This window comes from Camelus ferus, chromosome X, assembly GCF_009834535.1.
Source record: "Camelus ferus isolate YT-003-E chromosome X, BCGSAC_Cfer_1.0, whole genome shotgun sequence".
In the NCBI taxonomy this organism is placed as follows: Eukaryota; Metazoa; Chordata; class Mammalia; order Artiodactyla; family Camelidae; genus Camelus; species Camelus ferus.
Window position 1 is genome coordinate 95,763,845 of NC_045732.1, and position 15,379 is coordinate 95,779,223.

Sequence of the window (15,379 nt, forward strand, 5' to 3'; positions counted from 1 at the left end):
TGATTATATCTATCCAAGCCCCTCCCTTCAGACATGTAACATTCTAAACCATTTAGAACAGGAGGATGATGAGTTTCATTCTACCATACATCATCTGCATTCTAGTGCAATCGTTCTTAGGCATCAGAATTGCAGCTCAAGCACAGGAAAGAGGAAGCATGCTTTCCTAAGATTTTGTTACAAGCTGAAATCACTAGCTAAAATATGCAGGACCCTCTGTATGTATGTGTGGTGTATGGTATACACAGGACTTTAGGTCTTTTCCAACACATACATGCATATGCACACCTTCCCCTCAACTTCAGTCATATATCAAGATAAAACTTCGTGATATTAACTAAATTTCTCCCCCTAGCACTAGGTACCCAGTGACCCCCTTCCTATTGGAGTAGAGGCATCAGTGATCTAAGAGAAGATTAGGATTGTCTGAGCAGGAACAGGAAGAAAATAGAACAGAAAATGCTCTCATCTTTTGTTTCAAAATATATTTTTAAAAAGTTACATCAGAAAAAAATAGAACTGGCATATGATCCAGCAATTCCACTCCTAGGCATATACCAAAAGGAACTGAAGGCAGGAACTTGAACAGATGTTTGCACATCAATGTTCACTGCAGCATTATTTACAATAGCCAAGAGGTATAAACAACCTGTGTCCATTAAAAGATGAATGAATAAGCGAAATGTGGTATAGATAGATAGATAAATTCAGTCATAAATAGGAATGAAGTCCTTTCATATGCTACATGGATGAACCCTGAAGATATTGTGCTAAGTGAAATAAGCCAGACACAAAAAGACAAATATTGTATGATTTCGTACAGATTCATAGAAATGGACAGTAGAATAGTGGTTTCTAGGGGCTGAGGGCGTGGAGGGGATGGGAAGCTTTAATGCATGGTTACAGAGTTTCTGTTTGAGGTGAGCAAAGTGTTTTGGAAATTGGCAGTGGCTGGTTGCAAAACATTGTGGATGTAATTAATGTCACTGAATTGCATATTTTAAATGGTTAAATGGAAAATTTTATGTTATATATATTTTATTATAATTTTTAAAAATTAATAATGTAATATACCAAAACTCATTGAACTGTACATTTTAAATGGGTGAATTATATCTTAATTAAACTATTTTAAAAAGTTATAGCAGAGACAACACTATCTTGAAAGTCAAGTTTTAGATTAGTAAGAACCTTGATAAAAAAGAAAGGTTTTTGAATTTTCAAATTCTAAGGCCTAAAGGGAAATATGAAGTTGATGCCATGCTCAATACATCAGAAAGCAGATGGACCAAGAGCCAGACTAACCATCCTTGGAGGCCAGGTAAGATCTGAGGCAGAGAGGAGTACAAGAGAAGTCAGACTGGGCTATACATCTCTGAGAAAGGTCTCTGCGCCCTATTCCACCCCACCACCCCCACCACTGCTCTCCAAATGAGGGAGGGATGATGGGACTCCGAGGGCAAAAGTAATGAGGACTCATTTCCCAGGGTGTAGTGTATAGATGATACATTGAAGAGAACAACCCACGTCTAGCTTGTGCTGGTGTTGTGGAAGAGCAATGGCCACGTGAGGTCTCCAGTAGGAAGGAGCTGTCTCCAGACTAGGGGAAAGAGAGAAAGAGACTATTCCAGTAGCCCTACAACAATGCAGGGAGAGAGAGAGAGGGAGGGAGAGAGAGAGGTTGAGATTAGATAGCAGAGCTGAAAGCAGTGCAGGGTTATGTAGGTCTGCAGAGGTCTTGTGGCCGGGATGATGGCATGCAAACTGAGTGCTACAGCTCAGTAGATGCCTGGAAGTGATCCTGATGATCTGGGGTTAGATGGCTGCCTCTGATGCCATGACGCCCTGTAAACTCCCTGGGACTTGGATGTCCTTCCAAGAATGTGGCAGTGAAAAATCCTGAAATGACTAGGAAATCACTAAGTTTGCCTGAATTTATCTGGGTGTATCTTTTCTGCCATGTGGCAAAAATGAGGTGCCAGTAACAGGAATATAAAGAAAGTTATGTTTTTGCAAAATGGAGTTAGTCATCTGTGAAAATATATACCTCTACCATATAACCATCTTCTAAGAAGACTGCAATAAGAGATAGTAAAGGCATGAGTCATTTGGGGCTTCTGGACTTCTAAAAGTTTTTGATGATTAACCTTAAGATTATTTATTTTTCCACTTTGAAAAATTTCCTAATCCATCCTAGTGTAAGTATACCTTTTCAGCCCTTGTTACTATAGTTTAGTTTATTTTTTTACTACAGTTTACAATTACTACAAGTATCCTTGGGTCATTTAAAGAATATAGGACTTACAGATTTCATTAGTGATCACTGAAAAGTAAAGTCAAAAATCTGAGCTCTTCCACTTTGCTCACAAATTTGCTCACAATCCATACGCAAATTCTGTGTCTCAATCTCCAAAGTATCTCCTAAACCTGACCACTTTACACAATCTCCATCACTATAACTCTGGCGTGGAATTCCATTCTTTAGCCACATTGGTCTTCCTGTCCCTTAAACATGCCAGGATTTCTCCTGCCCCAGGACTTTTGCACGTGTTATTCTTTCTGTTTGGAATGCCCTTCCATCACATTTTCACATGGCTAACTCTTATCTTTCAGGTCTTTAATTAAATATTACCTTCTTAAAGAGGCTTTGCCTGAACCTCCTTCCCCCCAAGCTCCCAGTTAAAACAGTCCTCTCTAAGTCATTGTCCATCATAAGACCACAGAGCACTTATTGGTACCTGAAATTACTTTATACATCTATTTACTTACATGCTTACTATTTGTCTCTTTCCAACAGACTGTGAACTCCCTGAGGGTAGGGATTCTGTCATGTTTCCCCTACTGTATCTCTGGTACCTAGCTTGGTACTGTAGACACTTAATATTTCTTTACTCACTGGTTACAAATGTAGAGGATGCTGAAGACTGGAATGAACCTGACCACAGGGCATCACCTAGTAGCCTTTTTGAAAAAAAAATTCATATCAAGGTTTTGTTTCTGTGAGTTTCCTTTTCCTTTCAAAAGTGGAATGCATCCAAACATTCCAGTTAATTGAATGTTTGTGTTAGTTGAGTTTCAGTAAGTTGAAATTTTAGGTGATCCTTATGGTCAAGTATTTACACTTCTCACGGGAATGGAGGGGAATTGTAAATAGTCAACCTGCGCAGACTTGCCAGGTGAGCTTGAGGAAAGACTAATTGAACAGATGTGCCCCTGTCTAACTCCAACTGGAAGGCTATTAGGTGATTTGACTTTGTCAGATAAGAAAGTGAGGTCCTGAGATGAGTTCCCAAGGGAAGAGACTTTCAGAGTTCTCACAAAGATTTAGGAGTCCTGTGTGATGTTAATTATCCTGATGTGGCCCGAGAGAGTTGGTAGCCTCAAAGAGAAGGGAGACTTAACCACTCCCACCACCCCGCCCCAGGCATTCTGAACTGTGAAATACTCTCAAAAGCAAGTAGGTTACCTGGGAAGACTCACAGAGATGGGCTAATGAAATCCATATGGTTGGTTACTTTGGGCAGATGGCCTGCATGCCACCTTGGACGCACCTGAAGTTTCTAGGTGGTCTTCAAGGGCAGCTTTAAATTACGCATGCTGAAGTTGTTGAATCTGCGGACCACAAAGGTATGGCTGAAGATAGACTGACTAAGAGATGAGGTCAGTAGTCATATTTTATTATAGGGGTAGGAATGGGATCAGGAGGATGGGGGAAGGATATAAATGAGCTTTCTCTCTCCTCCCAAAGCCAGAAAAAAAAAAAAAACCCTCACCTCTCTTCCATCGAGCAAGCAGAGGTTATTTTATTTTATTTTCGAGAAGTACCCTTCCCTCCCATCTCCACAGAGCCTTGTTTGGACAATCTTTATGCTTCAGTTGCCCTATTGCTGGGTCCTTTTCCTAAAGTCTCTTGGGATTCGTAGAACCTTTCATACAGTTAAAGAGCGTTTTGTGAGATCCTCTTACCAACCCCATAAAGAAGGTAGAGCAGAGAGTAATCCCCCTGATAGATGAGGAAACTGAGCCCAAATGCCCCTTACCGAAAGGAAAACAAGAAAGTCATCAGTGGACGTGGAGCTAGAAATCATTTTCATCTTCTCTCTTGTTCTTTCCCATTTTTGTCACATCATGACATAACCCTTGTCATATCAGAAACTATAATGGGCCATGAATGCGAGAGGTTTGCTGCGTTTGTGACATTCATCCTTGTTTTCTGGATGTCTTCCTTTTCTTTGCTTTCTTACTTTGGATCCCTTTGAGATTGTCAGGGCATGGGAAAAAGTCATATAAAAGTATGTATAGGTTTCCTTTTCTAATTGATCCATCAGGGGAATAAAAGAAAGATCAACCAGGAGATGATACAGAAGCCTTAACATGTGCTACCCTGGAGGCTTGACTCATGTGTAACATCCCATGTTTCTATGAACACTCACACCAAAAAGGCACCGAGATGGAATGCTCAGAGGACCCAATCTGGACTCAGAGCATCAATCTGGACTCAGAATTCTAGCTCATGCCCACTGAGCTGAGTGACTTTCGGCAAGTCACAGTGTCATCCTGCCTCTCAGGTCTTTCCTCTCTGAAGTAGGTGTAATGATACCTGTTGTGGTTGCAGGGCAGGATTGTTGTGTGACTAGAAGATGGGAATGTATGTGAACATGTGTTGAAAATCAACTGCCTACTAGATTGTGAGCTCCCAGAAGGTAGAGGCCATTTCTGTTTTATTCATCACCCAGCTGACCTTCCTACTGAGGTTATAGAGAATCATTAACTGGACTGTTATTTACCATGGAGCATACCTGGAGATTAGCACACGCTGGAAAGTAGCTCCTTAGAGATAAACCCCATCAGCTGCCCTGGAGAGATGATCATCTAGTTCTGTGAGATGCCTATATTTTAAGTCAATCTGTTCCCCCAGATAACTTCCAAATATAGTGAAAAAGCCTATTTAGTTATTTTCATGTGATTTGGCAAAAGGCAGAAATTTAATTTTGTTTATAGAGATGGATCTTCAGTGCTTAGCCTGGAGCTTGGCACAGGGGGAATGTGCTAAAAACAAAAAAGTTATTGAAAGAATGATGAATAAGTATTAGAATCTAGGGCATTATTATTAGCTTGTCTTTTTTGCCTCATTTTCTCCTTTCTCTTGGGGACAGATACTAGGTGTCTTGTGTGCATAGTTGTCAGGCCAACTTCTGCTTCCTTGGAGAGTGTCCTTTCCACACAGCTTGAGACTTCCCTGCAAGGAAACCCAGGGAACCACAGATCCCTGGCTGCTGAGGGATGGGAAAAGCCAACAGCTGTCTGAAGGCATCATTCCCTTTTTCAGAGGCCCATCTGGCCAGGCCACAGCATCCTCACATTGTACATGCTGCTCCACCTCCAGTCTTGACCTATAAGGTCTATGAGTTTTGCTGTGTAATGTATTATGTGACACAGGAAAATAAGATTTTTGGGGGGATAAGGCAGCATCAAAACAGCCACACCAACATTAAAAAACAAATTTTCTTTTCAAAAATTGCCAAGTAGCGTATACAATAAATGTCTCTGATCTACCATTCCTTGTTGTTCAACTCATCTCCTGTTGTTGCTGTTATGTGCTTCCTAGTGTGTAGTTTGTGGTCCTCAAACATTTGGTCACATCCTATATGTCTTCAAATAAATTACATTTGGTTGCAGCTGTTAGGTACATTGCCAAGATCTCAGATTCATCACAGTATTTGGTGAGAACACTTTTAACAAAGGAATTTTTACATTTTGATGTGCTTCCTAAGGCAAGGGGATATGTTAAGGGGTAAGGGAGGTCTGTTGTGTACATAACTCAGTTGTAATAATAATTAATGGTCTGTTTTCTGGATATGCATACTCAGCAGCGGTGCATTTGTGGAGAGATTGTTTTTCTTTCCCCCTATGCTTCAAAAGCCCTATAACAGATAACCAATAAATGTTGAAACGTGGACTCCAATTAAAAAATGCTTGTGTGTGTGTGTGTGTGTGTGTGTGTGTGTGAGAGAGAGAGCTTCTGAACGTGTAAGCGGAATATAAGTAGCCTTAGAGGGATTATTTCCCCATCAGTTTGGTAGGGCTCTTCTTTTTGCCACCTGCACTTCAAAAAAATTAAAAATTAAAATGACCAATGACAACAGTTACAGAGTCTAATGTTGAGACAAAACATTCTCCATGAGTAATTCAACTGTGCTTTGTGGGGCTTACAATGTCTGCAGCTCAGAAGCCAGGGCAGTTCCCTCGGTGGTCTCCAGATAAAAGTTCAATTCTTTTGTCCTGCCTGGGGCATCGGAGCAAGTCACGTCTCTCCCCATTCCTCTCTACTTATATTTTTTCCTTAAAGGGATTTAAATTAGTATTAAACACTTCATTTAAAAAACCAACCTCCTTTTATCTCCTGAACTATCTTCAGTGGGGATACGGCCAAGTATCTGGACAAGAAACCAAGCATTGTAGTTGTTTGCTAATAATTCTAGGGCTCTGATGGCGGAGAGAATTTTGGAATCGATTTTTCTCCCAGTGCTACTTTTTAACATGAATCTGTATCAGGTTAAAATTTCAAAGCCCAGTGGAGAATGATCATTTCGGTGCAGCTTTCCAAATCATAGTGGCATCTCTCTGGGCAATGACAATGAAGCTGTCGACTTGTTTTTTTAGCATGGGTGCCTCCGCCTCTGGTTGGGACATTTAGTTTTGGAGCTGCTGTCTAAGGAAATCTGTTTTCAAGTCAAGAGGGTTGATGGTAATATTTCAGATGTCTCTTCCAGCTGCATGCATTTTGCTCAGTCCTCCCTGCCTTTCCTGATGGAACAGGTCCCTCTGTGCCAGTGACTTTAAGTGATTGTGAGATAATAGCTGAGGATGGCTCAGAAAAATGAGAGAAACAAAAGAAATCATTTTATGAAATCATCATTTTAATGGCAGCCTTACCCAGGACAAGTAAAAATGTCTGCAGGGCAATTAGAAAGGAATTTTATTTTATTTATTTTTCTCTTAGTGGAAGCACTAGAGGGCTTACCCCAGGCTGTTCTATGGTATTACTATTTGGTCCCTGTGGTTTTAATATGGAGTGAGAATGCAAAGAAACGAGCTAATGTTATGTTTGTAAATGTTGCATGTGGTCTTGTTTTAGCCTCTAAAGTTCAGAAGGCGTACTATCAGGGGTCCTCCATTTTTGTGTGTGTGTGGAGTAGTCACTGTTCTTAAAATTGACTTGAGATCATGGATGGTGGAGGGGAAGTGACATGCTATGGCATTTAAGTCCCTGAGTAAGAGACGATGTGTTCTTACTGGCTACCTTCTCTGATCTATGGGGTTCAAGGAGGGGTAGAGTAGAAGACAAATGGCTTAGAGACCAATTGGTTGGGGTCCCCTGTATTATATGAATACCAAGCATTCCCTTTGTTTGGTTTACATAACATCTTCAGTCCAAGCAGGCTAAGAGTTAATTGTCCTATACTGCTCACTTCCACTCTTAGGTCAACTTGTGTGTGCTGTCCTAAAGAACTTCCCCACAGAGTCCTGAATGCTGTAACCAGTGACCAACTGAGGAAAAAGAAAATGTGGTATGCAGGAATTAGAAAATGATTTGCACTTCCTTATGCCTAAAAATATGCAGCTCCTTTTCTAATCAGATTTTTAAAACAGCTCTATTTCCATAGGAATTACTCGTTGGCTATAAAGGTCACCAGGAATTGGTGAGCATTAGAAACCGCAAACCAATTAGAATGTGGCAATGGCTTTGCTCAGAATCAAATGTGGATTCAAATTGGCTCTGGTAATAAAATGCTTTATAATGAAACCACCATTGAATGCATTAGTAGATGCTTTCCTGGTTTTTGAGAAAGACACAAAATGTAGCGGGGAATGGGGTCTGGGCATGGGAACAAGGATTATTTGGTCACACTTTCAAGCCTTTGCGCTAATCAGTCCTCCCAGAGAGCCTCCTTTGCCTGCAATATGGATGAATGGCTTTTGGAAGCTTAATGGGAATTGATGCCATCGATCGATTACCATTTAAAGCACGACTTCCCAATTTCTAAAAGTCATTGAAGGAAAAATGCTTTCTGGCAGAACAAGTATCCTTTATCAGAGGATCCAAGTGTGGGGTCTTGGTAGCTTAAGGGGTCAATTACTGCATATAGCAACTTGATGCTTATTGGGATGTTGAACATAAGCTGTGCTGAAGGTTGATACCAAACCAGATTTCCATGGAGCCAATTATGTGCTGACTACTCAGCAGATGGAAATCCCTGGCTTCCTGCCCTGAAACGTGAGAGTGATTTCACGAGGGCAGAGGATTATTCCCAGATAACCTTCTGGAACTACCATCATAGTAAGGGTCAAGGCCAGGTTAGTTTCGGAGGATCTTCATATCATTTTGATGCTTCTAGCACTGGACCCCTCTCCCTGGCTGGGGATTATGAACTGTTCGATAAACAGTGGTAGAGGTGAGACAGGGATATCCTGAGCCAGTGAGAATTCTTGAAAGGGCCTCAGAACTAACCATTTCTCCTTTAGGCAATGAAAACAGTTTTCAATTAACTGCTATAATTTCAAGAAACACACTCCTCCTGGTTTCCCATGAAACAATTGGACAAATCCCATGATAATATATGGAGAAATATATTCCTTACTGATTTCTTAAAACAAGCTGGTTTAGAATCAACATTTGTTTACTGTGGATCTTTGATGAAAAGTCAGTAATTGTACCTGCCATCCAATAACTTGTTTATCGGTTGGAGAGAATGACTAAACTTTTCCTCTTTACCTACCATTCACGTGGCTTTTGGATCATTGTTAGAACCAGTGACAGGGGTTACAGTAGCAGGGAGTGGTATGTAAAGAATGGGTCCATTTTCTTATTGAAACCACCATATTTTCCTGGTTAAGCCAACTGAAAAAACACTTGAGTTCTTGAACACTCCATTGGTAGCCTTTCTTATAGACCAGTTGCTACAGAGCAAAGAGCTTGATAGTTTATGTAAAAGCGGTTTGTCCATCATATTATCCTTCTATAATTTTCTGCTTCGATCTCCTTTAATCTTTCTCCTTGACAATACTTACGCTTTACTAATTTTTGCTAGTGAACAACTTGCTGTTTCCCTACTAAGATTTGGCCTACGTGGAGGTGGATGGGGGGAAATAAATCTACTCAAGAAATTAAAACAATTATTGGCTTCCCTGAAAATGGAATTATCAATATATACATGAATACTTGAAACAACTGTAATACATTTCAATAGAAAACCAATGTCTAAAATAGAATATGTAATTTTATAGTCCATCACTCCTCAGATTCTTAGTCAGAGTCAATTACCTAACTTCTGTGAACTGCTGAGACATAAGATCACTGCTTTTGTAAAAGCTATAAAGGAGAATAGGTATTATTTAGTTCAATCCCTTCATCATTCAAGTAAGGGGACCAAGGCCGACAGAAGTTAAATGACTTGCCCAGGGACAAACAGTCACTTTGTGGCAGGGTTGGGATTCAAACCTGTGGTTCAAACTTCATGTTCTTGACATGCCACCTGTTATGTCACACACAACTCTTAGAGCCAAAGGACAATGAATTAGGTCATCAAGCAAGTGGCTTGGTGTATTTAAGATGCTCTGCTTTGATAACATTCCCCCCACCCTTCCCCAACCCTCCTTTAAAACACTGTGAATTTGCATTTGTGAGCAGATGATAAAATAAAAACCAGCAGGCCCAATTAATTGTAAAGCACTTACTCTGAAAAATTCTTTTGTTGAGCCAGAGTCCAGGGTCCCATATGCAATTTCAGTCTGCTTAGCCAAGTCTTCAGCACTCTCTATGGGAGAAACCATCCTCTCCACAGTCAGGAAAGCAGCGAGATTGGCAGTATAGGAAGAAATTATGATCAGGGTGAAGAACCACCAAACCCCTCCAACAATGCGCCCGGAGAGTGATCTACAAAACAAAACAAAGACCAGTCCAGACCCAGAGGGGCCAGATTTCAGTTTAAGAAATCCTTATCTTTATTTTTGGAAAGAGGCATGGTTTCAGGGTAGCTGATGAAAGAGGGACGTATATGATGTCAGGGAATTAACACATCAAACAAAAGGAACAAGTTGACAGCAGCACCCCATGTCATGATGGCATGTGATGATGGTACAGGCATAGCACTCTTCAGGCCTATGTGGGTTTCAAAGCAGGCTTGTTGATTTCATCACAGGTTAAAAATATCTTCTTTGTACCAGCTCCTTCTTAGATGTAATAATTGTCCTCTGATTCTCTTCCTGTGCATTTTGCTGGGCACAACTGTGGAACCCTGCTCTATTTCCTTTAGGGCAAGTGGCTTTTAGTCCTTTCTGTACATCAGAATCACCTGGGATCTTTAAAAAAAATCTCTCATGCTCAGGCCTACCCAAGACCAATGAAATCAGAACCTGAGAGATGGGACCCAGACATGTATTTTTTAAATCTCTCCAGGTGATTACCATGTGCAGTCAAGGTTGAAAACACTGATGTAAGGTGATGTCATGGGAGAAACACAGACTCAAAAACCTTTCCATATTTGAAGAGAGATGGGTAGATGTTAGTAAATAAGCACTATTCACTCTGGATTTCATGAACTTAATATAGACATTGCCATTTTGTGGAGCTGGTCACCCAAGAGGCAAGGCGCCATAAAATAATATTTATTATTGTCTTCATGTAAATAAATGGCTAGTGGGGCTCAGAAGTTTAGATCCAGGGATTCAAAGTCTTCCCTTTTACAAACTAAGACTCAACACACAGGACAGGCCTCAAGTAAAGTAGAAAACTACCTGTGTAATAGGATTTGAGAGGCACTAAAATGTCTCTTCTGTACTACCCTCCCCTTCCCCAAATAACCAAAATGAATAAAACCATCCTCACTGGCCTGCCATAGAAATTCTTACGACTGAAATCATCTCTGAGTTTTCTTCAGGAGCCTCGGTCAAAATGCAACCCTTTACTGCAACAGGACCCATTATCCTGTTCTCCTGGACTAGTCAATACAATTAGTGGAGAATGGGACAGAAGATGGGTAAGTTTCAATAAGGGAAAATTTTATTCTTTAGTATAACTATGCATTGGGGGTGTTTGTTACAATGCAGATTCAGAATATCTGAGCACTCAAAAATCTGTGCTTCTTAAGCACCACTGGTGATTGCAGTGGTCTGCAGATCAAACTGGAAAATACCATTCTCCTTCTACATCAGTGATTCTCAACTCTGCCTGCACATCAATGTCATCTGGGGAGCTTGAGACAAAATAAAACAAAACAAAACAACCCTCAAAATGCCTAGGCTCCACCCCAGGCCAATTAAAGCAGCATCTCTGGGGGTAGGTTCTAAGCAGCAGGATTGGGAGTCATGGTCCTACATGATGAGTGCTACTCAGGGAGAGGGTATGTGGGAAGTGAGGGGGCAGTGTGAGGGCGCTGAATGTTCAGTGATGGGTAATGGCTTGTATGGAGGAAATTTCATCTCCTTCAGGATGCTGCTGAAGGCTGGCTCTGTCTGCAGACATGAAATCTGGTCCCTAGGTTTTATAAAGCATTGCCACATTATCTCTAGGATAGTCCTGCTCTGTGGCAGCACTCCATCCTGGTGAGGCTATGTTCTCTCATGCCCAGAAAAGCTAACAGGAAAAGAACCCACTCTGTCATAGAGTCAAGAATAGGCATAGGAGTCTGGCACGTCCTCAGGCTCTGGGGGAAGAGGGCAGTTCTGGGCTGAAAGCTGGCAAATCAAGCTCTTCCCTGTCTGTACTCGCATTTTTACTGCTTTGAAGCCAATTTAAATTCCTGCATCCCAAGGTAACCTTTTTATTAGCCTCTGGAAAATTCAGTTGGTTTAGATTTTACACTCTGATCAAATAATTTTGGCAGGTGTTTTGATAAATAATATTCTTTATTGATTAACTGTAAACAAAACTACTTGGTTTTTTAAAGCCTGTAATTCCCCTTGGTCTCCAGATGCTTAAAACGAGCCTTACTTATTTACTTCTGAACATAATCACTTTTAGCCTTTTGGATGTGAAAATCTGCTTTGCAAAAGATTTTTTCTAACTAGTAGTTATACTCTCTCAGGATTTCACCTGGGAACATTTCCCTTTTAATCAGAAGACATAAAAATATCTGGATGAGTCAGAATGTGTCACATTTCCAAATGCTAAAAGTATACAGAACATTTCAATTATGAATTTGAACCTTTCATAGTCTTTCTTCATTGTTGCCATATACATTTCATTTATTCTGGGCTGATCTGACTCTGGAAATAATTTCACTGTATAAAAGATGAATGCTCAAAGTAGCAGTTGTAGTAATAGGGTAATAAAAATGGTAACAATAGCTAACACTTAAGGAGGACTTCTATACACGACTCTGTTCTAATTGTTTACATGTGTCAACTCTTTTAATCCTCCATCCCTAATATTTTATGGCTGAGAGAATGGAGGCATTCTATAGATAAAGAAACAGAAGCCGAAAGAGAAATAGGAAATAAATCATCTCTACTTATACAACAGGAAAGATATATCCAAATTCTTGTAGTGTAAAATACTCATATTTGTATAAGAAAATCCAGAATGGTACGTAAATTATAGAAGGAGCAATTTTCCTACAAACACTGAGAAATATAGTTGTAGGAAAGCCAAACATGTTTGGATAATTATTGTTTATTATCTGTTGTTCATTTGGAATGGAACTGTGAATGTCATCCTCATTTGGAATGATGAGGTTTTACTGAGACCAAGGGGAAAAACTGCTTTTTGGACTATTTACAGAATCCTGGTTTGGTATGGAAAAGGGTGTATTCTGCTGTTGTGAATACTAATGGTAGTTTATGTATTGTCTACTTGAAATGTAGAGGAGAATACAGTAATTTATGGAAATTATACTTGTGCCATTCTATTGAGGCTAATGGACTATGGCTATGTCTGTGTGATCTAAAATCAAGCCTGCACATCATAATCTGGTAATTTTGGCCACCTTAATAGTTGACTCAGATAATCATGTGGTTGATTTGTATGACACAACTGAAGTTGGCTGTTGACATGACTGAAAATAAACTTAAATGCAAAATGGTCATTTTCATGGCCCCTTGTCGACATGACTATTGATTTTGGCAGTTGTGTAGTTAAAATCTTGATAGACCTATGAGAATGCAGAATTTTGGTGAACATCCACATAGAAGTGGTAAAATAGTATCTACAAGCATCAGTATAGATGGAAAAAGGAGCTTCCTTGGAATCAGTGTCGAATGCACAACCTTGCATTCAGCATTCTCCCCTCAAGACAGTAGTAGCTTTAACAAGAGTCTTGGTGGAATTTCTACCATTTTCTTTCCTTTTATGGCATGGATGCCTAAATCCTTCCACTGAGAAAATGTGCAACGGAATTCATAGAGAAGAAGCTCTTATAAGAATTTTCACACTTCCCTTTTCTCATTAGTGAGACTATAGCCATTTAAAGCCACATTTCACATGGAGGCTATATAAAAAGTGACTGATGGGTCAGCCCCATCACATTTTTAAAAGGGTCTGTTAAAACAAGACAAGACTTTATAGTTGACTTAGAAAGACCTGTCATTTTCCAGTATCTTTCCTTCCATTAATGCAGCTTCAGAATGTTTAACATTCATTTCAAATAGTTTTGTTGCACAAGGCAGATTTTGAGGTTAGCATAATGAAATGGCTGTGAGATGCTGTACATTTAGTATTTATAAAAATGCATTAAAGGAACTGATCATAACTTTTGAAGAAATGTAAGAGGAAGCATGAAGTTAATGAAAGTAAATTAGCAACAAGAGAAGAACAGACATAAACACATTGCAAAATAATATACAATGCTCATGTTATCTGTACTCATAAGAAACTAGAGTTTCTGAGTTAATAATAAAATGGATTTTACGGCCTCTGAAATGATAATAAAAGTGAGCTATGTGCTGTAACCTTCATCCTGTAAGTAAATTTTGAAATCTGCACTTTACTAGCTTCACAAGATGAAGGGCTGGAACTGCAAACCACTCCTCCTTTGCACAAACTCTTTATCATTCCTTCTTCCCCTTCTTCTTTCTTCCAAAGTATGCATCATTTCTACACTCCATTCAATACTGTATCTATGACAGATTTTTTAAAAATGTGTGGAATCAATCTTTGGCTCTTATAGTCTTCTCTGATGGGAATAACTAACCATCTCTCAGAGACTGAAAACTACAGCTTTCAGCCAGAAAAGTCATGAAATTGTTGTAATAAAAATCCTGCTATTACAATTAATTTACTACCACCTCACTACCGCTTTGAAGTGAATTTGCAGTAGGATGAAGACACTGGTTATACATCAGCGAAGGAAAGGATATTGCTTTAAATAGAGCCCCAAACTCCTGTTGTCTTTGATCCCATTCATTTTATATCCTTCGTGTATTTTATTCTTCTGTGCATACTTTCCATTTTAAAGGAAGATCTATGTGTCTACTAACCTGGACAGATCCCCTGCCTGCTTATCCCAAGTGTTTGATATCTTGAAAACTTAACGGGAGAATGGTGCCCTTGGAATAATCTGTATGCAATAATCAGGTTCAAGTTAGTGTGTTCTTTCCATTTCTCTGTTATAACTCCCTCAACCCTCATGTCTGCAACTTGGCTAGCCCTCAGATGTCCCTGCAGCTTCAGAGAAAGTCAGCAGGGGGAGCATTTGTCTGGAAGGACTTGGATTCTGGGCTGCTTAGCAGTTCCATGAACGTTTTACAAAGGAAATAAATTTCAGATTAAAAAATTACAACCTCCTGTCAATATCAGCAAGACATTGTGGAATAATACAATCAAAATATTTGCAAGTGGTATAATCCTTAAAGAAAGTACTTTATGTGTTCAGGAAGGAAGGTTGTCAGTTATTTCTCATCAGAAATCAGCTATTTGGCACTGACTAAAATGTCAACTGTATTCCTAAGGAGTATTAGGAACAAAAACGCAAATGCAATATTAAATATTATATTTGTGAAGCCAGGATGGTTAAGAGTAGCCAGTTTCAAAATGGTAACAGCGAACCTGTATTGCGAGCTTACTACATGTCAGGTGCTGTGCTTTGCATTTTACAGATGAGGAACTGAGGCTTAGCAAGGTTTAGCAACTCACACCACATTACACAACAGCTAAGCAGAGTGTGAATCTAGTGAGACTAACTCCAGCACCCACATACTTAACCACCATGCTCCCTCCATCTGGCTACACCCACTGGCTATCTCCTCACCCCCACAATCAGGGGGAAGAGGGTTGAGTGTGGTCTCCTCATACTTTCTCCTGACTCCCCCTGACAGATTAGTTCGTGTATGGATATAACCTCAGCTTCTTCCATTGATTGCTCTCTCTATGGGTGATTCAGTC

General features: G+C 39.9%; 1 protein-coding gene across 7 annotated transcripts in view; it reads right to left on the bottom strand.

Annotated features, from left to right (window-relative positions):
* Window positions 1–15,379, bottom strand: part of GRIA3 (glutamate ionotropic receptor AMPA type subunit 3) — a 260,463-nt gene that overhangs the window by 45,310 nt on the left and 199,774 nt on the right. For all 7 annotated transcript variants that reach the window (XR_004318267.1, XM_014566983.2, XM_014566984.2 and 4 more), the window contains one exon: window positions 9,739–9,937. Coding sequence is in view for 6 of the 7 variants with exons in the window: in XM_014566983.2 (XP_014422469.1) it covers window positions 9,739–9,937 (199 nt within the window). In the remaining variant the exon portion in view is untranslated. The remainder of the gene's footprint in view (window positions 1–9,738; window positions 9,938–15,379) is intronic.